We start from the raw sequence: 22,460 nt of genomic DNA, 5'->3' as shown, positions 1-22,460 counted from the left end.
CTATGATAGGGTGTGTACACACGGTGAGATCCTTGCTATGCCCGATTTTCACTTTGCGATTTCCCCTGATCTCCCCGGAGCCCAGCACCACCGATTTTGACTAACTTTTCTTGAGATATGGACTATGTGTGCTTACGATTTTGGCTTATGTGAGATTTAATTGACATGTGAGATGAACTAGATAGTACACCGATCTAGCAAGGATTGACTTGCCTGCACAGTCTATCTTTTCTTGCGATACTGACCTGGCGGGATCGCGCATCGGGATTGAATCGGGATCGCAAGTGGCATAACACCTTGCGATCTGCACTAACTTTTCTTACAATTTTGACTATATAGTCAAAATTGTAAGAAAAAAATCTCACCGTGTGTACACACCCTAACACTTCTTCATATTAATTCTCCGAGTCCCTTTTCCTGCTTTCAGCACTGTTGAACACAATCTTCACCAGCACACACTTCACCCCATTTGCCTTTCTGACATAAGGGGAGATGAGCTTATCTCTGTGCCAAGAGACATCCTGTATTGCAGCTATGCAGGATGTCTTGGCACAACAATGTTTAAAAAAAAAAAAAAAAAAGAAAGAGAGAGAGAGAGAGAGAGAGAGAGAGAGAGAGAGAGAGAGAGAGAGAGAGAGAGAGAGAGAGAGAGAGTCACCAGAGAGGTGCAACTGTTAAGCTGGGTACATACTTAACGATGTGTACCCAAGCACAACATTGTGGGTGACGTGACCCTGGGGGTCATTCCGAGTTGATCGCTAGCTGCGTGGCGATCAGTGAAAAGAAATGGCTAATCCGCGCATGCGTATGCACCGCAATGCGCACGCGCGTCATACGGGTACGAAGTCCTTTGTGGTTTTGCACTGGTTTTAGCGATGATTCCAATCGCACAGCCGAACACAAGGAGATTGACAGGAAGTGGGAGTTTCTGGGTGTCAACTGACCGTTTTCTGGGAGTGTTTGGAAAAACGCAGGCGTCGTCGGGCGCTTGCTGGGCGGGTATCTGACGTCATTACCGTGTCACTCGTCGCAGCAATCATCGCACAGGATAAGTAACTACAGGGCTAGTCTTGTTTTGCACAAAATGTGTTTGCAGGCGCTCTGCTGCACAGGCGTTCACACTCCTGCAAAGCGAAAAAACACTCCCCCCGTGGGCGACGACTACGCGTTTGCATGGCTGCTAAAAACTGCTAGCGAGCAATCAACTAGGAATGACCCCCCCAGTGGGAAAGCCAGCATCAGCTGCATGGCCCCACTAGCAATGTCGTCCATTGGTCCATGTGGGGCTGACTAAGGATGTCGCTAACGACGCGCTGGAGAACGCATAGTCAGTCACATACCGGGTACACACTAGACGAGATGCCCAATATTTCGATACGACCTGCAGGATATGACATATCGTCTAGTGTGTACCCAGCTTAACTCACCCTTCCATTGATCTCTGCCAGGCTGATCAAAACAGCATAGTATCGTTGTGCAAGCGCAACATTAAGGGAAAGAAAATATGTTATTAAGAACGGAGATCACATGCACAAGGACATCCAGAAGGAGAAGTAGGATATGTAAGTAATCATAGAACCATCCACAGATGGTGCAACGTGTTATTGGACAAACGAGAAAAAGCTCCGCTTTTAATCACTTAGTAAGAAGCTACGGCGGCAATGTTATTAAGAGAACCCAACGGAATGCGTTTACATTTCATCTGGAAAAAAAAAAAAAGCAGTAAAAAGGCTTTAGTCTCCCTTGACACATTTGTCCAACAGTTCTTTCCTGATTCACTTACTGTACTACCGACTGAACCACTACATTAATGTGTGTGCATCTGCCACCTCCTCCCCTCCATGCCAATTACAAGTTGGGGTCCCACAACGCTCAGTTATTGGCCTTCTGCTGTTTTCATTGTACACCTCTTCTCTTGGATACGCAACTCAATTATTTTGGCTCCAATTCGGTCTGTAAGCTGATGACACCCAAATCAGCTTCTTTCACTCTGTATAATCTTGGAGATCTCTGCATGGATAACCCAACACTACTGCCCCGCGATGTGTCCAACACTACTGCTGAGCGAGAAAGGGGGGGAAGGGGGCGCGCTAATTTCACCGAGCTGCGAAATGACCAATGTGCTAGATTGTGCCTGCATGCAGGCCAATCTCGCACCGGCGACAGTGACGCACGGTGCCGCGCATCGCTATCGCTGGGGGGCATACACACGGAGAGATCCGTGCTTAACTTCTAAGCAATCAGTCAGAGTGCTTAAGCAAGGATCTCTCCGTGTGTACCCCCCCTTACCTAAAGCTCAATATATCCAAAACAGAGCTTATTGTCTTCCCTTCACCCAGAGTCACTACCTCCCCCTAGGGAGTATATTTACTAAAGTGCAGGGTTTATATAAGTGGAGATAATGCCCATAGTAACCAGATTCTACTTATCATTTACACTAGCATGCAAAAGTCTGTGGCCAAAGCTTATGTTTACTTATATTGCTCGCTCTTAATGAATATCAGCTTTAATTGCTCCCTAAAATCATTACCATGATTAGAAGAGAGATTTTACTTCAAATGTACTCTACTTAATTTACCATATTATTTGTAAAACACAAGCATATTTAATTTTCATTGCTGTACCAAGAGTTTATTGATATGCTAAAGTACATAACTTATAGCTGGTCATTAATATATCTGGTGTGTATGTTGATTAATTATATTCAATAATATTTTTATATCAAATATATTTTTATTAATTGAATATTTTATATATCTTATTGTTTTTATTTTATTGTGCTTTTTTACGGTGTTAAAATCAATAATAAGAACCATAACTTTTTCAAAATGAAGAAGAGACGTGAATATTCACTTGAATTGCGAGGCAACATTCAAGCTCTTTCTGAAGGCGGCTATACTAATCGACAAATTGCTAAAAAATTCCACGGTCTAGTGTAACATATATATTAACCCAATACAAAGAAACAGGTACAAAACGTGACTAAAAAAACGATCTGGATGACCCAGGTATACATCAAAAAGGGAAGATAAATACATCATACCAATGAGCAAAACCGAAAACTGCAATCCAAAAAGAACTAAATAAAATAAGATAAATTCCAGCATCAGTTGATACAGTTAAAAGACACCTGCGTAATGCAGGTCTACATGTTCAATTAGCTTGCAGACAACATTGTTGAGGTCTGTAAATTAAGTAAAATGCCTTCGATTGGCCAAAGAACACCAGTATTGGACACTGGATCAGTGAAAAAAGTATTTTGGACCAACTAGTCCACATTTGAACTTTTTGAAGCCAGAAGATGTATGTTCGAAGAATGGTCAGAGGATGCGTGTTAGATAATTGTGTAAGTATGAGTCATACAGTTAAACGTGGTGGTCATGTCAGGATTTGGGGTGGTTTTGGTAGAGGAAAGGTTGGAGCTTTAGTTCAAACAACATCAACTATGGATAACAAACAATAACAGTATTGTAGTACATCACGCTGTCAAAAGTGGAACTCAAAATATTGGAAAGGGGTTTATCATGCAACAATATAACGACCCTAAGCACACATCTAAACTGTGTTTTAATTATTTGAAAGGTAAAGAAAGGCAGAAAGCTCAACATATTATGGTTATCAGTATGAGAAAAATGGCGGCCGGGGTCAGTATACAGACAGGGGGATCCTGGCCACCGGTATTCAGGCAGCAGTGGGCACTCGCTGCACTCATCACAGGTTATATTCTCCCTCTATGGGTGTCGTGGACACCCATAGAGGGAGAAAAGCCTGTGGTGCCAGAATTCCAGCGGCAGTATTTGACCGCTAGTTGGGATTCCAGGGTCGGCATTGTGACTGCCGGGATCCTGACTAGCTGTATTGTAACCGCTTCCCATATTATGACATGGCCTCCTCAGTCACATGATCTCAATTCCATTACGAAACTCTGGTATGAATTAGACAGAAAAGTTTATGTAATGGCTCCAACAAATACTAAAAACTTATGGTAATATCTGATCGAGGCCTGGAAAGGCATAACTTATGAAACTTTAGAAAAGTTGGTGTCTCGAATGCCCAAATTATGTGAAGCAGTGATGCGCACTAAAGAAGAAGGACTCATTGATGAAAGCCAAATCTTGGGGCAGATGTATTAACCTGGAGATGGCATAAGAAAGTGAAAAACCAGTGATATGTGCAACGTGATAAACACACCAGCCAATCAGCTCCAATATGTAAATTATCAGTTAGGTTTATCACTTCCTTATGCCGTCTCCAGGCTTACTACATCTGCCCCATAATATGAATTGTATGTTATACTATAAAATGATGAATACTTTTAATGTTTATCATGTGAAACATTATTTTGAATAAATATTTTCATTACTTCGCTACATTTTGTCTTTTAATAACAATCATTTTCCTTGACCAAAGACTTCCGTACGCTAGTGTATCTAGCAGCTTCTAGTAGTTACTAGCTGGAATTTTATTGGTTGCTATGGGCAACATCTCCACTTCTAAAAAGCCGCACTTGAGTAAATATACCCCTAGATGTCCCATATTATCAATAGCAGCACAAATTCATCAGGTTTCACTTAGAAATACTGGCAAAATACACTCTTTTTCACTCAAAACTCTTATTTGATCATGTTCCCCCCTTCACTACTGCATCATACTCCTACATTTTCTGGCTTATTCTTCAGCCATCTGCCCCTGCATCAAAGCATCTTAAACACCACAGCAAGACTGATCTTCCTCTTGCCACTCCATATCTGCAGCACCACTGGCTCTCTGCGTGTCTCGCAGAAAACTATTCAAATTAATCACTCTTACCACCACCATGGTGACCTACTGTATATCCATTGGCAGCCTATTTCTGCCCCATCCATGTCTGCTTTGCCAAGTAACCCATTTCCACAACTGGGTCCAGGTCTGACAAGCAGTGTGTTTGCCAGTGTGTTCAAAGCTTAGGAAAACTATTAAAGCATAGACAACACAGGGATAAAGAATGTAGTGATTAAATAGCACAGGCAAGATACAGGCCCAACATAATACTAATCACAACTATCTTACCTGTAACCATCTAAATGCTGGTCATTTTCAAATTGCCTTTCTAGACTAAAAACATACTACATTTTCCAGCCATTTAGTACTGTATCACGGAAACAGAGGAGAATGCTGTTTTCGCAATAGCAGTTTTGCATGCAGCGCTCACTGTGAAATTGCTATTACTGTATGTGACAGTAGAACAGCGTGCACATCTCAATTCCATGTTATGCTTAGTAAGGGTATATCAGTATATCCTCTTCAGAATGCTATTTAGCCAGCATCAGAAAATCTATCCCTTCTAAGACAAATGTATAACTGAGCCCTTAAAAGATCCCAAAACCACCAGTCACAGACTCCAACAACTACCAGATCCCAAAACCACCAATCACAGACTCCAACAACTACCAGAGGTGAACAAGAATGATCTTAATGCGCATGGACAGAGTAAAATAACTTAGCTCCAATTCCCAATACAAAGCCATGGAATAGGATAAACTACTAACAACAAGTCTCTTAATTTGCTATATAAACAGCAGGTTATCTTAGGAGGACATGTTGCCATGCAAAAACGGTTTTGTCCCTAATCCTATTGTGGGCCTATTATTGTTCAGGAACAAAACACACAGTCCACCAGCAGTACAGAGATAAAACACCCAATTTTAAGGCCAGTACACACTGGCAGTGTAATGCGTGACAGTGATAACCAATTTTATGTGGGCCGATTCAATTGTTTTTCCCATGGGGCTGACATTTATTCCTGACTGCTTAGGTGCGAGAAAGAAAAAGTGCGTGGAAACGCTGCACTTTGGACGTCCAAATAGGAGCGATGTGCATGGGCAACCAAACGCTATTGAATTGTGACAATTGTTTGGGCATCTAAAAGATCCCGCTTAGACGGGATTATGACATGCCCAAAACAAATAAATAGGCATCCATGGTGTCTAATGAGGACACAGTAAACCACATGAGTTTTTTGTACACCAATAATAAAATATTGTAATAAATTGTGTGAAGATAATGAAACCATAACAGACCTTGTGAAGAGCGAGTATTTCCATTACTTTACATTAATAATAAATAGCACAGACTGTACACAATATTTAATTATCTAATTTTAATCTTAATATGCCTACCATGCTCTCTTCCACCATTCTTCATCAGGTAGCCATGTGGTGTGACTGGGGCTAATGTCACATTGCTGACATAAATAGTGAGACAGGTTTGCAGACTTGCCTTGTTAAGAATGTCCTGTGTGGAATGATTGAGTCATACCTAGGTATGTTTTCACTAACGCAAGGTGGTACTGTAATATTTTCATTTTTAACAGCACTGTAGTGGACATATTTTTCAAGACAAAATGAACTATATCAAAGTCTAAATTTGGCCACTAAGTTCTCTTTTACATCATTCCCCATACAGATGGGTGGTGATGACACTGCAGCTCAAATGACTGCAGTCTCTTTTTTTACCTTACATTTGAGTCTATTAGTGCTAAAAGCAAAACATCTGAAGTTGGCTACAGCTACAGTTATACCCCTTTTCCACTTACGAGCACGGGTCGCAGCCGGGAGCCTGACACGGGAGCTGCCCCCTGCTGCGACCCGTGCTCGGCCCCTTTCCCATCAGCAGTCACAACCCGGCATATGCCGGGTTGGTGACGCTTCTAGTGACGCGGCAGGGGCGGCGCAGGGAGATCACATGATCTCCCAGCGCCGCCCTTCCATACAGTGTAAATGGGAGCCGTGTCGCATCGACACGGCTCCCGTTTACACTACAACCCTACCCGGATCATTCCCGTGTCCTACCCAGGTAAATAGCCGGGTAGGATTCACGGGTCACTTGATCCGGGTTTACCCTTTTCCACTTGCAAAAAACACGGGTAAATGCGCGCCCCCGTGCATTTACCCGTGTTTTTTGAGCTAGTGGAAAAGGGGTATTAGGGTTACCACCTCATCCCTTTAATTCTGGACACATTAATTACACAGGTTCTGTGGCTGGCTGACTTCAAGACTCCATTTCACCTGGTTTTAATCAGCCACAGAACATGTGTAATTAATATGTGTCCAGAATTAAAGGGATGAGGTGGTTACCCTAGCTACAGTGCATCCAGAAAGTATGCACATCGCTTCACTTTTTCCACATTTTGATATGCTACAGCCTTATTTCAACCTGGAATAAATAAAAAAAATTCCTTCAAAATTTTACACACAATACCCCATAATGACAATGTGAAAAAAGTTTAGATTTTTGCAAATGTATTCAAAATAAAAAATAAAAATCACACATATGTAAGTTTTCACAGCCTTTGCCATGAAGCTCAAAATTGATATCAGGTGCATCCTGTTTGCACTGATCATTCTTCAGATGTTCCTACAGCTTAACTGGAGCACACCTGTGGTAAATTTAGCTGATTGGACAGGATTTGGAAAGACACACACCTGTCTGTATATTCGTAAAGTCCCACACTTGAAAGTGCATGTCTGAGCACAAACCAAGCATGAAGTCAAAGGAATTGTCTGTAGACCTCCGAGACAGGATTGTCTCGAGGAACAAATCTGGGGATGGGTACAGAAAAATATCTGCTGCTTTGAAGGTCCCAATGAGCACAGTGGCCTCCATCATTTGTAAATGGAAGAAGTTCGGAACCACCAGGACTCTTCCTAGAGCTGGCTGGTCGTCTAAACTGAGCGATCGGGGGAGAACAGCCCTAGTCAGGGTGGTGACCAAGTACCCGATGGTCACTCTGTCAGAGCTACAGCATTCCTCTGTGGAGAGAAGAGAACCTTCCAAAAGGACAACCATCTCTGCAGCAATCCATCAATCAAGCCTGTATGGTAGAGTGGCCAGACGGAAGCCACTCCTTAGTAAAAAGCACATAACAGCCCGCCTGGAGTTTGCTAAAATGCACCTGAAGGACTCTCAGACCATGAGAAACAAAATTCTTTGGTCTGATGAGATAAGGATTGAACTCTTTGGCGTGAATGCCAGGTGCCATGTTTGGAGGAAACGAGGCACCACTCATCACCAGGCCAATACCATCCCTACAGTGAAGCATGGTGGTGGTGGCAGCATCATGCTTTGGGGATGTTTTCCAGCAGCAGGAACTGGGAGTCTAGTCAGGATAGAGGGAAAGATGAATGCAGCAATGTACAGAGACAATCTGGATGAAAACCTGCTCCAGAGCGCTCTTGACCTCAGACTGGGGCGACGGTTCATCTTTCAGCAGGACAACGACCCTCAGCATACAGTAAAGATATCAAAGGAGTGGCTTTAAGACAATTCTGTGTATGTCCTGGAGTGGCCCAGCCAGAGCCCAAACTTGAATCTTATTGAACATCTCTGCAAAGATCTGAAAATGGCTGTGCACCGACGCTTCCCATCCAACCTGATGGAGCTTGAGAGGTGCTGCAAAGAGGAATGGGTGAAACGGCCCAAAGATAGGTGTGCCAAGCTTCTGGTATCATATTTAAAAAGATTTGAGGCTGTAATTGCTGCCAAAGGTGCATCAACAAAGTACTGAGCAAAGACTGTGAATACTTATGTACATGCGATTTCTTAGTTTTTTATTTTTAATAAAATTTGCAAAAATCTCAAAAACACTTTTTTCACATCGTCATTATGGGGTATTGTGTGTAGAATTTTGAGGGAAAATGAATTCATTCCATAACAAAATGTGGAAAAAGTGTAGCGCTGTGAATACTTTCCAGATGCACTGTATGTGTATCTAAATATGGTTTACTACTGCACAATGTATTTCCACTTTTGTGGCTGCTTTGTTAACATGCACATTTCAGAGATGTCCTTTGGGTTTTACCCATAAATTATTACTACAAACTATGGGTCTAATTCAGACCTGGTCGTAGATGTGCGAAAAATCTTAGGTATGCGGGGGGGAGCGCCCAGCACAGGGCAAGTCCGTCCTGCATGCCGGGTCCAGCCTCCCCCCTTCCCCGCAGAGGTGCGAAAGCATCGCGCTTTCGCACCTGCCGAGTAGCTCCCTGCCTATGCAGTCTAGATGCGAAGGCAAGCAGCTACAAGCCATGTTTTTTTCCATGACACATGTCCTAACACACTGGTTGGGAATCTCTGCTACAAGTGTTGTACCCATTATTATGCCTCAGTTAGGTGCTACAAAAGTCAAAGCTATACAGTAGGACTATAAAATGCTGATACAGAAATATATTTGGTCAATAAAAATATGTTCTAACTCTCAGAAAGGCTCGTTTAAAAGGTTATACTCACTATGGTGGACAGCAAATGGATTACCACTAAATATAAAAATGTATTCACTTAAGATGCAGAAACAAAAAATAAGAATTTACTTACCGATAATTCTATTTCTCGTAGTCCGTAGTGGATGCTGGGAACTCCGTAAGGACCATGGGGAATAGCGGCTCCGCAGGAGACAGGGCACATCTAAAGAAAGCTTTAGGATCACCTGGTGTGCACTGGCTCCTCCCCCTATGACCCTCCTCCAAGCCTCAGTTAGGATACTGTGCCCGGACGAGCGTACACAATAAGGAAGGATTTGAATCCCGGGTAAGACTCATACCAGCCACACCAATCACACTGTACAACTTGTGATCTGAACCCAGTTAACAGCATGATAATAGAGAAGCCTCTATAAAAGATGGCTCACTACAACAATAACCCGAATTTTTTTTTTTTTTTTGGTAACAATAATTATGTACCAGTATTGCAGACAATCCGCACTTGGGATGGGCGCCCAGCATCCACTACGGACTACGAGAAATAGAATTATCGGTAAGTAAATTCTTATTTTCTCTGACGTCCTAGTGGATGCTGGGAACTCCGTAAGGACCATGGGGATTATACCAAAGCTCCCAAACGGGCGGGAGAGTGCGGATGACTCTGCAGCACCGAATGAGAGAACTCCAGGTCCTCCTCAGCCAGGGTATCAAATTTGTAGAAATTTACAAACGTATTTGCTCCTGACCAAGTAACTGCTCGGCAAAGTTCTAAAGCCGAGACCCCTCGGGCAGCTGCCCAAGATGAGCCCACCTTCCTTGTGGAGTGGGCATTTTAAGATTTTTGGCTGTGGCAGGCCTGCCACAGAATGTGCAAGCTGAATTGTACTACAAATCCAACGAGCAATCGTCTGCTTAGAAGCAGGAGCACCCAGTTTGTTGGGTGCATACAGGATAAACAGCGAGTCAGATTTTCTGACTCCAGCCGTCCTGGAAACATATATTTTCAGGGCCCTGACCACGTCAAGCAACTTGGAATCCTCCAAGTCCTTAGTAGCCGCAGGTACCACAGTAGGTTGCTTCATGTGAAATGCAGAAACCACCTTAGGTAGAAATTGAGGACAAGTCCTCAATTCTGCCCTGTCAGAATGAAATATTAAATAAGGGCTTTTATATGATAAAGCCGCCAGTTCTGACACACGCCTGGCTGAAGCCAGGGCTAACAGCATCGTCACCTTCCATGTGAGATATTTTAAGTCCACAGTGGTGAGTGGTTCAAACCAATGTGACTTTAGGAAACTCAACACAACATTGAGATCCCAAGGTGCCACTGGAGGCACAAAAGGAGGCTGTATATGCAGTACCCCTTTTACAAATGTCTGAACTTCAGGCACTGAAGCCAGTTCCTTTTGGAAGAAAATCGACAGGGCCGGAATTTGAACCTTAATGGACCCTAATTTAGGCCCATAGACAGTCCTGTTTGCAGGAAATGGAGGAAACGACCCAGTTGAAATTCCTCTGTAGGGGCCTTCTTGGCCTCCCACCACGCAACATATTTTCGCCAAATGCGGTGATAATGTTTTGCGGTTACGTCCTTCCTGGCCTTGACCAGGGTAGGGATGACTTCATCTGGAATGCCTTTTTCCTTCAGGATCCGGCGTTCAACCGCCAAGCCGTCAAACGCAGCCGCGGTAAGTCTTGGAACAGACAAGGCCCCTGCTGGAGCAGGTCCTTTCTTAGAGGTAGAGGCCACGGTTCGTCCGTGAGCATCTCTTGAAGTTCCGGATACCAAGCCCTTCTTGGCCAAACCGGAACCACGAGTATAGTTCTTACTCCTCTCCTTCTTATGATTCTCAGTACTTTTGGTATGAGAGGCAGAGGAGGGAACACATACACTGACTGGTACACCCACGGTGTTACCAGAGCGTCCACCGCTATTGCCTGAGGGTCCCCTGACCTGGCGCAATATCTGTCTAGTTTTTTGTTTAGACGGGACGCCATTATGTCCACCTTTGGTTTTTCCCAACGGTTTACAATCAGGTGGAAGACTTCTGGGTGAAGTCCCCACTCTCCCGGGTGAAGGTCGTGTCTGCTGAGGAAGTCTGCTTCCCAGTTGTCCACTCCCGGAATGAACACTGCTGACAGTGCTATCACATGATTTTCCGCCCAGCGAAGAATCCTTGCAGCTTCTGCCATTGCCCCCCTGCTTCCCGTGCCGCCCTGTCTGTTTACGTGGGCGACTGACGTGATGTTGTACGATTGGATCAATACCGCCTGACCCTGAAGCAGGGGTTTCGCTTGACTTAGGGCATTGTAAATGGCCCTTAGTTCCAGAATGTTTATATGAAGAGATGTCTCCAGGCTTGACCATAAGCCCTGGAAATTCCTTCCCTGTGTGACTGCTCCCCAGCCTCGCAGGCTGGCATCCGTGGCCACCAGGACCCAGTCCCGAATGCCGAATCTGCGGCCCTCTAGAAGATGAGCACTCTGCAACCACCACAGGAGGGATACCCTTGTCCCCGGTGACAGGGTTATCCGCTGAAGCATCTGAAGATGCGACCCGGACCATTTGTCCAGTAGGTTCCACTGGAAAGTCTTGCGTGGAATCTGCCGAATGGGATTGCTTCGTAGGAAGCCACCATTTTTACCCAGAACCCTTGTGCATTGATGCACTGAGACTTGGTTCGGTTTTAGGAGGTTCCTGACTAGCTCGGATAACTCCCTGGCTTTCTCCTCCGGGAGAAACACCTTCTTTCTGGACTGTGTCCAGGATCATCCCTAGGAACAGAAGACAAGTCGTCGGAACCAGCTGCGATTTTGGAATATTGAGAATCCAATCGTGCTGCCGCAACACTACCTGATATAGTGCTACACCGATCTCCAACTGTTCCCTGGATCTTACCCTTATCAGGGAATCGTCCAAGTAACGGATAACTAAAATTCCCTTCCTTCGAAGGAATATCATCATTACGGTCATTACTTCAGTAAAGACCCGGGGTGCCGTGGACCATCCCTACGGCAGCGTCCGAACTGATAGTGACAGTTCTGTACCATAACCTGAAATACCCTTGGTGAGAAGGGTAAATTTTGACATGAAGGTAAGCATTCTTGATGTCCCGAGACATCATGTAGTCCCCTTCTTCCAGGTTTGCAATCACTGCTCTGAGTGACTCAATTTTGAATTTGAACCTCTGTATGCAAGTGTTCAATGATTTTAGATTTTAGATTTTAAAATCGGTCTCACCGAGCCGTCTGGCTTCGGTACCACAATAGTGTGGAATAATACCCCGTTCCCTGTTGCAGGAGGGGTACCTTGATTATCACCTGCTGGGAATACAGCTTGTGAATGGTTTCCAAAACTGCCTCCCTGTCAGCGGGAGACGTCGGTAAAACAGACCTTTGGAAACGGCGAGGGGGATACGTCTCGAATTCCAATTTGTACCCCTGAAATATTACCAGAAGGATCCAGGGGTCTACTTGCGAGTGAGCCCACTGCGCACTGAAATTCATTGAGAACGGGACCCCACCGTGCCTGAACTTGTAAAGCCCTAGCGTCATACTGAGGGCTTGGCAGAGGCGGAAAATAGTTTCTGTTCCTTGGAACTGGCTGATCTCTGCAGCCATTTTCCTCTCCCTCTGTCACGAGCAGAAAAGAGGAACCCTTTTGTCCGCTTGCCAACCAGGCCTGCGCCTGATAATACGGCGTCTTATTTTGAGAGGCGACCTGGGGTACATCCCCTCTTTTAAGGCAATACTTCCAAATGCCTTTTGGAATCCGCATCACCTGACCACTTTACTGGTATAATTGGACAACGCACTTATACTTGACGCCAGTCGGCAAATATTCCGCTGTGCATCATGCATATATAGAAATGCATCTTTTAATTGCTCTATAGGCAATAATATACTGTCCTTATCTAGGATATCATATTTCCAGTCAGGGAATCCGACCACGCCAACCCAGCACTGCACATCCAGGCTGAGGCGATTGCTGGTCGCAGTATAACACCAGTATGTGTGTAAATACATTTTAGGATACCCTCCTGCTTTCTATCAGCAGGATCCTTAAGGGCGGCCATCTCAAGAGAGGGTAGAGCCCTTGTTCTTACAAGCGTGTGAGCGCCTTATCCCCCCTAGGGGGTGTTTCCCAACGCACCCTAACCTCTGGCGGGAAAAGGTATACTGCCAATAACTTTTTAGAAATTATCAATTGTTATCGGGGGGAAACCCACGCATTTTATTTCTCAGATTCAGGAAAACTACAGGAAGTTTTTCCTCACCAACATAATACCCCTTTTTTTTGGTGGTATTCATATTATCAGAAAAGTGTAAACTTTTTTCATTGCCTCAATCATGCAATGTGTGGCCCTATTTGGAAATCACGGTTGTCTCTTCACCGTCGACACAGGAGTCAGTATCCGTGTCGGCGTCTGTATCTGAGGTAACGGGCGCTTTAGAGCCCCTATATGAGACGTCTGGACATGCACAAGCTGAGTAGCCGGCTGTCTCATGTCAACCACTGTCTTTTATACAAAGCTGACACTGTCACGCAATTTCCACAGTACCTCCACTCAGGTGTCGACCCCCCAGGGGGTGACAACACTATTACAGACACTCTACTCCGTCTCATCATTTTTCTCCTCATACATGTCGACACAAACGTACCGACACACAGCACACACACAGGGAATGCTCTGATAGAGGACAGGACCCCACTAGCCCTTTGGGGAGACAGAGGGAGAGTTTGCCAGCACACACCAGAGCGCTATATATATACAGGGATAACCTTATATAAGTGTTTTTCCCTTTATAGCTGCTGTATTGTTTATACTGCGCCTAATTTGTGCCCCCCTCTCTTTTTTAACCCCTTTCTGTAGTGTAGTGACTGCAGGGGAGAGCCAGGGAGCTTCCCTCCAACTGAGCTGTGAGGGAAAATGGCGCCAGTGTGCTGAGGAGATAGGCTCCGCCCCTTTCTCGGCGTCCTTATCGTCCGTTTTTCTGTATGTTTTGGCAGGGGTTAAATGCATCCATATAGCCCAGGAGTTATATGTGATGCATTTATTTTAGCCATAAAAGGTTTTCTAACGATTTATTGCGTCTCAGGGCGCTGCCCCCCCAGCGCCCTGCACCCTCAGTGACCGGAGTGTGAAGTGTGCTGAGAGCAATGGCGCACAGCTGCGGTGCTGTGCGCCTACCTTTATCTGAAGACAGGAAAGTCTTCTGCCGCCGATTTTTCCGGACCTCTTCGCTCTTCTGGCTCTGTAAGGGGGCCGGCGGCGCGGCTCCGGTGACCCATCCAGGCTGAACCTGTGATCGTCCCTCTGGAGCTAATGTCCAGTAGCCTAAGAAGCCCAATCCATCCTGCACGCAGGTGAGTTCGCTTCTTCTCCCCTTAGTCCCTCGATGCAGTGAGCCTGTTGGCAGCAGGTCTCACTGAAAATAATAAACCTAAACTAAAACTTTCACAAAGAGCTCAGGAGAGCCCCTAGTGTGCACCCTTCTCGTCGGGCACAGAAATCTAACCGAGGCTTGGAGGAGGGTCATAGGGGGAGGAGCCAGTGCACACCAGGTGATCCTAAAGCTTTCTTTAGATGTTCCCTGTCTCCTGCGGAGCCGCTATTCCCCATGGTCCTTACGGAGTTCCCAGCATCCACTAGGACGTCAGAGAAATCTCCAGTCTTCACACAGAGATCTCACTACTGTTCTACAATTTCAGCAATTACTGCGGCTTCTTTTTTTTTCTCTCTCTCTCTGAGCTTCAAGAATGACCCGTGTTTTCTGCAGTCATATCCGCTTGCTCTTTTGGCTCCTACCCTACTACACCATATGCACTTAGTCATAATCCCATTATCATTACAGTGCATACCGTCTATAGAAATTAGGCTTTATCTACAGTCATGTGTATGGTAGTGGGAGCATAAAGTCTGAATAAGATCTAAAATTCATTCAATAAAAGTAAATATTGTATGTTATATATTTAAATAAGAAGCTTACTTGTAAATAAAAAGCAAGAAATTCGAATGAGCTGGGTTTTTTTTAAAAGAAACTTCATAACATCTGTTAAACAGACTCACTAAATGACTTTCTTCTTCCAAACTAAAATGCACCATCAATTTCCAGCATTGCTGGGAAAAGAAACTGACAGCGCCAAAAGCAAAAATAGAGGAGGGGGAAATGGTGTTACTAGAAACTAATCTTCACTGACAGGTGTCACCTGTAGGGACCGTGCCTTAGATTTGTTAAAAGTTACTTTGCTGGAATTGCCAGGCGATTTAAAGGGGACACTCACATCCCCACCCCCATTCCATCCCTGCCAGTAGTTTTGCTACTAGAACCCACCCCAAAAAAAGATAAAAGTTTACAGATTGATAGCCTTAAGGCCCATACACACTGGGCGAGTTTGAGCTGAAAGCAGGTCACTTTTGGTGTGTTGAGCTGCTTTCAGCTCAAAGCCGCCCAGTGTGTATGGACAAGCGATGAGCGCTGATGCGCGCTTCCGCTTCATCGCTGGCGGCCGCCGTTCATCTACTGGTATTACCAGTAGATCAACGGCAGGGTGAGCGGCTTTCCATAGCATCCTGCTATGGAAAGCCGCTCACCCCCGCTGACTTTGCTGGGTAGGGGGGAAAAGCGTTCAGTGTGTATGCACTTAGCGCTTTTCAACCCAGCGATGTCAGTGATCATCGCTGTGCATACACGCTGGGCAAAACACTCAGTGTGTATGCACCTTTATTTTAACCTATTCCAAAGAGTATGGGTGACCAGGCAAACTAGTTCCAAAATCGAGATTTAAAGTATATGCACACTTTAACGCAACTTGTTGTATATAAATTAGTTATGTTATATTGGTGGACAGAACACGCATCAGTGCCAGGGCATGGCTACATTCTGACTATACCATCCTGCTCTATCTTTAAGGGGAGGTCACCAGAATTCAATGGGATCAATTAATTTCAACGCAGATTGAAAAGCACCAGGAGGGAGCTTCCAGAGCTATTCAATTCAGCGGGATGCTGTCACTGACTAGAGGATTTCTTCTCACACCTCTCCGGGAACGTGAGCAGAAATCCGACAAAACTAAGTCCGCAATGTAAACCCGCACCATGCAAACAGCATTTATTCTGAGAATGCTCATTCTCGAGACTAAACACCCTATTTAGTCCGGGAGTACGGGCATTCTCCGACAAAGCATTGCGCTGAATTGAATAGCTCCTGGAGCTCCCTCTCTGCGCTATTCAATACATGTTAAATTGAATTGACCAATATGTACCTGCAGCAAGATCTAAAGGGAAGTTCCAGCCTTGAGGAGTGGTCCAGTCCAAATGTTACCTTTAGGAAACAGGGGAACCCATGTTTAGTAAGATGTATTTGGTAACTTTGGATAACAATCTGCCCTCATCTTGTGGACCAAGTAATAAATGCTCTGCCTGCTGTATCCAATAGGTTATTTATAGATGCAACTGAATCACAAATTTGAAGTTCAAATTATAACCATAACCGTCATAGGCCAAGTTCCTGTGTAAGTGGGTATGGAAAAAGTATATGCTGCAGAGTATGGAAATAAATGCTTATAAGGAAGAATCCATGTCCAATTTTAAACAATCAGGAAAACATAATCATGCAACTACTTAATACACAAATGTACCTTCTCCAAGGGCAAAAATAACAGATTATCTCATACTTCGCTCCCTTGTTATAGAACTACTACATAACAGGAATCAGGTAATAAAGCATGGGTGTCATTATACAGAGGATGGGATTCAAATTACAAACAATAGGCCTACTCCAAATAGGCTAATTTGAACCTAATAAAGTGTATAAATCTCCACTTTTTACATAGAATTTTCTCAATTAACAAACTATAGGTACCAATGTGTATGCAAAACAGAAAACATAGATATACATTATAAATCAGCTTCTGCCGATGGCCTTACACTGGAGGTTCCCGAACACAGTCCACAAGGCACCCCAACAGACCAGGTTTAAGTATATCCATGGCTCAGCACAGATGGTTAAATCAAATTGACAGATACTATTTAAGTCACCTGTGGCCAAGCATGGATATACTTAAAACCTGGAAAATTAGAGTACTTAAAGGACCAGGGCCCCCATTTATCAAGCAGCAGTTTGTGAAGTGGTAATACCGTTTTCACTCGCCGTGCTATAGTGGCATCGCGCTCTTCTATTTAAGAAGAGCCTAAGCCACGGCGAGTGAATGCGGTATTTGCCGCGTCAACGCTGACGAATGAACTGTGTCCCCGGACTGGCCTCCTACCGCGCATGCGCCGGTTTATGCTAATTCCCAGCACATGCGCGGTAGTGATTTCCGGATGCTGCGGCCATTTTGGTTATCCTGTCTCTATAGCAACTCGGCAGGTGTGATGGATGTCGGGATTGCTACGGAAGGGGGGAGCCGGAGCGCAGGGCGGACACCGCTGCAGCGATGTCCATAACATCTGCCCGGAGCGGATGAAGGCATTTTAGGTAAGCGAGTGCTATTTCAGAAATAGCGCTCGTTGTTAAATAGACTTTACTGTGCAGCAGTATAGGGAAAATGAAAGGCTAATAGCGCTGCTAGTTAGCCTTGTCAAATAGAAATTGGACCCACTTACCACATAAAACGAGTTTCCAGCAAGGAAACTCGTTGATAAATGGGGGCCCATGTCTGGGAACAGGGGTGTATCTACCCATTGGCCAGGATGGCACTCGCCAGGGGCGCCAGCCGAGCAGGGGGCGCCACCCAACGGTGCTACCCTCAGCCAATGGGTGGAATCCCTTAAGCTGTAGTGCTTGGCAATACCTGCTGTGCCGAGCTGCCTGTGCATTGCCTGGGATGGAGCGTGGAGGATCACTTAGCGGGCAGGAGCTGGCGCCGGTGTCCGGCACCGCAATGCACTACAGGGAAGAAACTGAAAATAAACGACAACTCCCAGCAACCCTTGCTGTCGGGAGATCCCAGCATCAAGGACTGCTGGAAGCTGTAGGTTTTTATTCAGTTTCTTCATGTATTTTAATGCGGTGCCAGACACTGGCACCGACTCCTGTCTGCAGAGCGATCCTCCGCCCTCCATCCCAGGCAGCTCGGCACAGCAGGTATTGCCAGACACTATGGCTATCTGCTGGGATGTTGTGGGGTGGGGACTAGGGCTATGTGCTGTGTGGGGTGGCTATGTATGTGCTGGGAGTGGGGGAGACTACTATGTCCTAAGGGCGGACTACAGCTATGTGCTGGGAGGGGGATGAGGACTATGGCTATGTGCTTGGGGAGGTGAGCGGCTATGTGCAGGGAGGGGGACTATGGCTATCTATGCTGGCATGGAACTATTGTTATGTGATGGGAGGGGGACTACTGTATGACTGTGTTGGGAAAGGTGGAGACTACGGCTATGTGCTGGGGGGACCACGGCTATTGTTTAGGGAGGTGGGGGCTATGGCTATTTACTGGGAGGGGACTATGGCTATGTGTTGGGATGGGGACTATGACTCTGACTGTGGGGGCATATCTGGCACTGTGGGGGCATTTCTAGACCCCATTTTCATTGGCCATGTGGCCACACCCTTTTTGTGAGTGTGCACGCGCCATCGACGCACACATGCAGTACCACTAAAAAAAAAATTTCTACTTGCACCACTGGGTAGTGCGCTGCACTTCACTTCTTTGCACTACTATTTCATTATATTACCTGGCCTTGGGTGGCATTGCATCCTCAGCCAGGCCAGGCACTGCTGATGTCTCCTCAGTGTTATAAGAATTATTGTGTGGGCATAATGTGTAAAGGGAACTGCTACTGTCTGGCATGATGTGTATAAGGGTTACTACTGTGTAGCGTAATCTGAATTGGGGAACTATTGTATGGTCATGCCCCTTTCCCAGAGGATCATGTCCCTTTTTTGCATATGCACCTTCGCTATTTCAAATATGGGGGGCGCCAGTCCTTTACTTTGCCAGGGGCGCTCGGACCCCTAGATACACCCCTGTCTGGGAACCTCTGCACTGTAAGCAAATGCACTCTGTACTGCAAATTCAAAATAGTAAACCATGCACATTGTAGGACAGGCATTCATATATAAATCTGCATCAAATCTGAGACTTTCCTTAAAAACGTGATATCAAATGCATAAATCCACAGCCCACAGAAAGCAAACAGTCCAATTACTCAAATAAACATAGGAAGTTTAATACAAAAAAAAAAACATAGTCCTCATAACATTTTAAACGTAACCAAATTATATAATAGTGTCCAAAGCATTATCAGAAGCATAGATGTCAATTATGTAAAAAGTGTACTTTAACACAGTCATACATATATTTAAAAAAGGAACAAAGGGGACAGCATTTCCAATATACAGCAAAATATTTATTACCATGGACAGGCACAGCAGAAATGTTGTCTCATATGAATTGCTAGATTATGCCAACACCTTAACCTGTTCATGAATTTGTAATAACCTGTACCACAGTATGTATGATGTGAGACGAGTACACTATATACACTGCGGTTCACAATCTTGAAATATCACATTGTTACACAAAGTTGTGCAAGTCTCCAAAAGCTTTCCCCCCTGTCACACCGGCAGCTATTCCCCTGCAGCATTCCCCGGCCGCCCAGGGCACAAGGGGGCAGAGGAATAAAGGATACAATAGGGGAAAAAAAGTTCTCAACAAACTGAGATTGAGGCCTAGAGAGCTCCCCGGTCTTTCCTGCCAAACTGCCCCGGATCAGTCAGTGTGCTGCGGGGAGCGGAGGAGGAGAAGCGCTACGTACCAGCTGCTGCCAGACCCAGTGGACCAGAAAGCAGTCCCTCCAGGAATCCATCGCCGGGTGGCGGCGGCTGCTGCGCTCTCCCTACGCTGGCATGGCCGCCACACTGGGAAGGAGACGGTTTGGCGGTGACACCCCCGCTGCGAGTCCGGCTCCGGCCGTGTCAGCCAGGTCCCTTCGTGATGCGCGCCCCCGCCAGCAGCAGAGTGCGCGGAAGCGCGCCCGGTCTGAGAACCAGGGCAGGATCGGATTACGCCCAATTTCGGTGACGTCATTAGAGTAGATGACGTGGGTTGCTGCTGGTACACACAGGGAGAGACCTGGGAGCAGGCTGCTGCTGGGGTGTGGAAGATGCGTCGCACATGATACAACTGTGTAGTGCCATGCTGCTTCCTGTACTGTTCACTTTTCCCGCATCATCATGCGCCAGACGGTGCCCAGAGACTGGCAGCATGTGTAGCTGCGGAAAATAAGAATTTACTTACCGATAATTCTATTTCTCGGAGTCCGTAGTGGATGCTGGGGTTCCTGAAAGGACCATGGGGAATAGCGGCTCCGCAGGAGACAGGGCACAAAAAAGTAAAGCTTTACTAGGTCAGGTGGTGTGCACTGGCTCCTCCCCCTATGACCCTCCTCCAGACTCCAGTTAGGTACTGTGCCCGGACGAGCATACACAATAAGGGAGGCATTTTGAATCCCGGGTAAGACTCATACCAGCCACACCAATCACACCGTACAACTTGTGATCTAAACCCAGTTAACAGTATGACAACAGAAAGGGCCTCTTAAAGATGGCTCCTTAACAATAACCCGAATTAGTTAACAATAACTATGTACAAGTATTGCAGATAATCCGCACTTGGGATGGGCGCCCAGCATCCACTACGGACTCCGAGAAATAGAATTATCGGTAAGTAAATTCTTATTTTCTCTATCGTCCTAAGTGGATGCTGGGGTTCCTGAAAGGACCATGGGGATTATACCAAAGCTCCCAAACGGGCGGGAGAGTGCGGATGACTCTGCAGCACCGAATGAGAGAACTCCAGGTCCTCCTTTGCCAGGGTATCAAATTTGTAAAATTTTACAAACGTGTTCTCCCCCGACCACGTAGCTGCTCGGCAGAGTTGTAATGCCGAGACCCCTCGGGCAGCCGCCCAAGATGAGCCCACCTTCCTTGTGGAGTGGGCTTTTACAGTTTTAGGCTGTGGCAGGCCTGCCACAGAATGTGCAAGTTGAATTGTGTTACAAATCCAACGAGCAATCGACTGCTTAGAAGCAGGTGCGCCCAACTTGTTGGGTGCATACAATATAAACAGCGAGTCAGATTTTCTGACTCCAGCCGTCCTTGCAATGTATATTTTTAAGGCTCTGACAACGTCCAACAACTTGGAGTCCTCCAAGTCGCTAGTGGCCGCAGGCACCACAATAGGTTGGTTCAGATGAAATGCTGATACCACTTTAGGGAGAAAATGCGGACGAGTCCGCAGTTCTGCCCTATCCGAATGGAAGATTAGATAAGGACTTTTATAAGATAAAGCCGCCAATTCAGATACTCTCCTGGCAGAGGCCAGGGCTAGTAACATAGTCACTTTCAATGTGAGATATTTCAAATCCACCTTTTTCAATGGTTCAAACCAATGGGATTTGAGGAAATCTAAAACTACATTTAGATCCCACGGTGCCACCGGAGGCACCACAGGAGGCTGTATATGCAGTACTCCCTTGACAAAAGTCTGGACCTCAGGGACAGAGGCCAATTCTTTTTGGAAGAATATTGACAGGGCCGAAATTTGAACCTTAATGGATCCCAATTTGAGACCCATAGATAATCCTGATTGCAGGAAATGTAGGAAACGACCCAGTTGGAATTCCTCCGTCGGAACCCTCCGATCCTCGCACCACGCTACATATTTTCGCCAAATGCGGTGATAATGTTTCACGGTGACTTCCTTCCGTGCCTTAATCAAGGTAGGAATGACTTCTTCTGGAATGCCTTTCCCTTTTAGGATCTGGCGTTCAACCGCCATGCCGTCAAACGCAGCCGCGGTAAGTCTTGAAAAAGACAGGGACCCTGCTGTAGCAGGTCCCTTCTCAGAGGTAGAGGCCACGGTTCGTCCGTGAGCATCTCTTGAAGTTCCGGATACCAAGTCCTTCTCGGCCAATCCGGAACCACTAGTATTGTTCTTACTCTTCTTTGCCGTATGATCTTCAATACCTTTGGTATGAGCGGCAGAGGAGGAAACACATACACTGACTGGTACACCCAAGGAGTTACCAGTGCGTCCACAGCTATTGCCTGTGGATCTCTTGACCTGGCGCAATATTTGTCCAGTTTCTTGTTGAGGCGAGACGCCATCATGTCTACAATTGGTCTTTCCCAACGGTCTATTAACATGTTGAAGACTTCTGGATGTAGACCCCACTCTCCCGGATGAAGATCGTGTCTGCTGAGGAAGTCTGCTTC

General features: G+C 45.7%; 1 protein-coding gene across 6 annotated transcripts in view; it reads right to left on the bottom strand.

The window, feature by feature from the left end:
* The window catches only part of ATP11B (ATPase phospholipid transporting 11B (putative)), a 264,318-nt gene extending 244,059 nt beyond the window's left edge, over positions 1–20,259 (bottom strand). For 4 of the 6 annotated variants that reach the window (XM_063916334.1, XM_063916335.1, XM_063916336.1 and 1 more), the window contains exon 1: positions 20,000–20,259. In XM_063916334.1, coding sequence (XP_063772404.1) covers positions 20,000–20,050 — 51 coding nt within the window. In that variant the 5' untranslated portion in view covers positions 20,051–20,259. The remainder of the gene's footprint in view (positions 1–19,999) is intronic. The other 2 variants (XM_063916332.1, XM_063916331.1) reach the window with 1 other exon arrangement.
* Positions 20,260–22,460: the final 2,201 nt, after the last annotated feature.

This window comes from Pseudophryne corroboree, chromosome 4, assembly GCF_028390025.1.
Source record: "Pseudophryne corroboree isolate aPseCor3 chromosome 4, aPseCor3.hap2, whole genome shotgun sequence".
NCBI lineage: Eukaryota > Metazoa > Chordata > Amphibia > Anura > Myobatrachidae > Pseudophryne > Pseudophryne corroboree.
The sequence above is the reverse complement of the archived record's forward strand: the minus strand, read 5'-3'. Positions and strand labels throughout refer to the sequence as shown.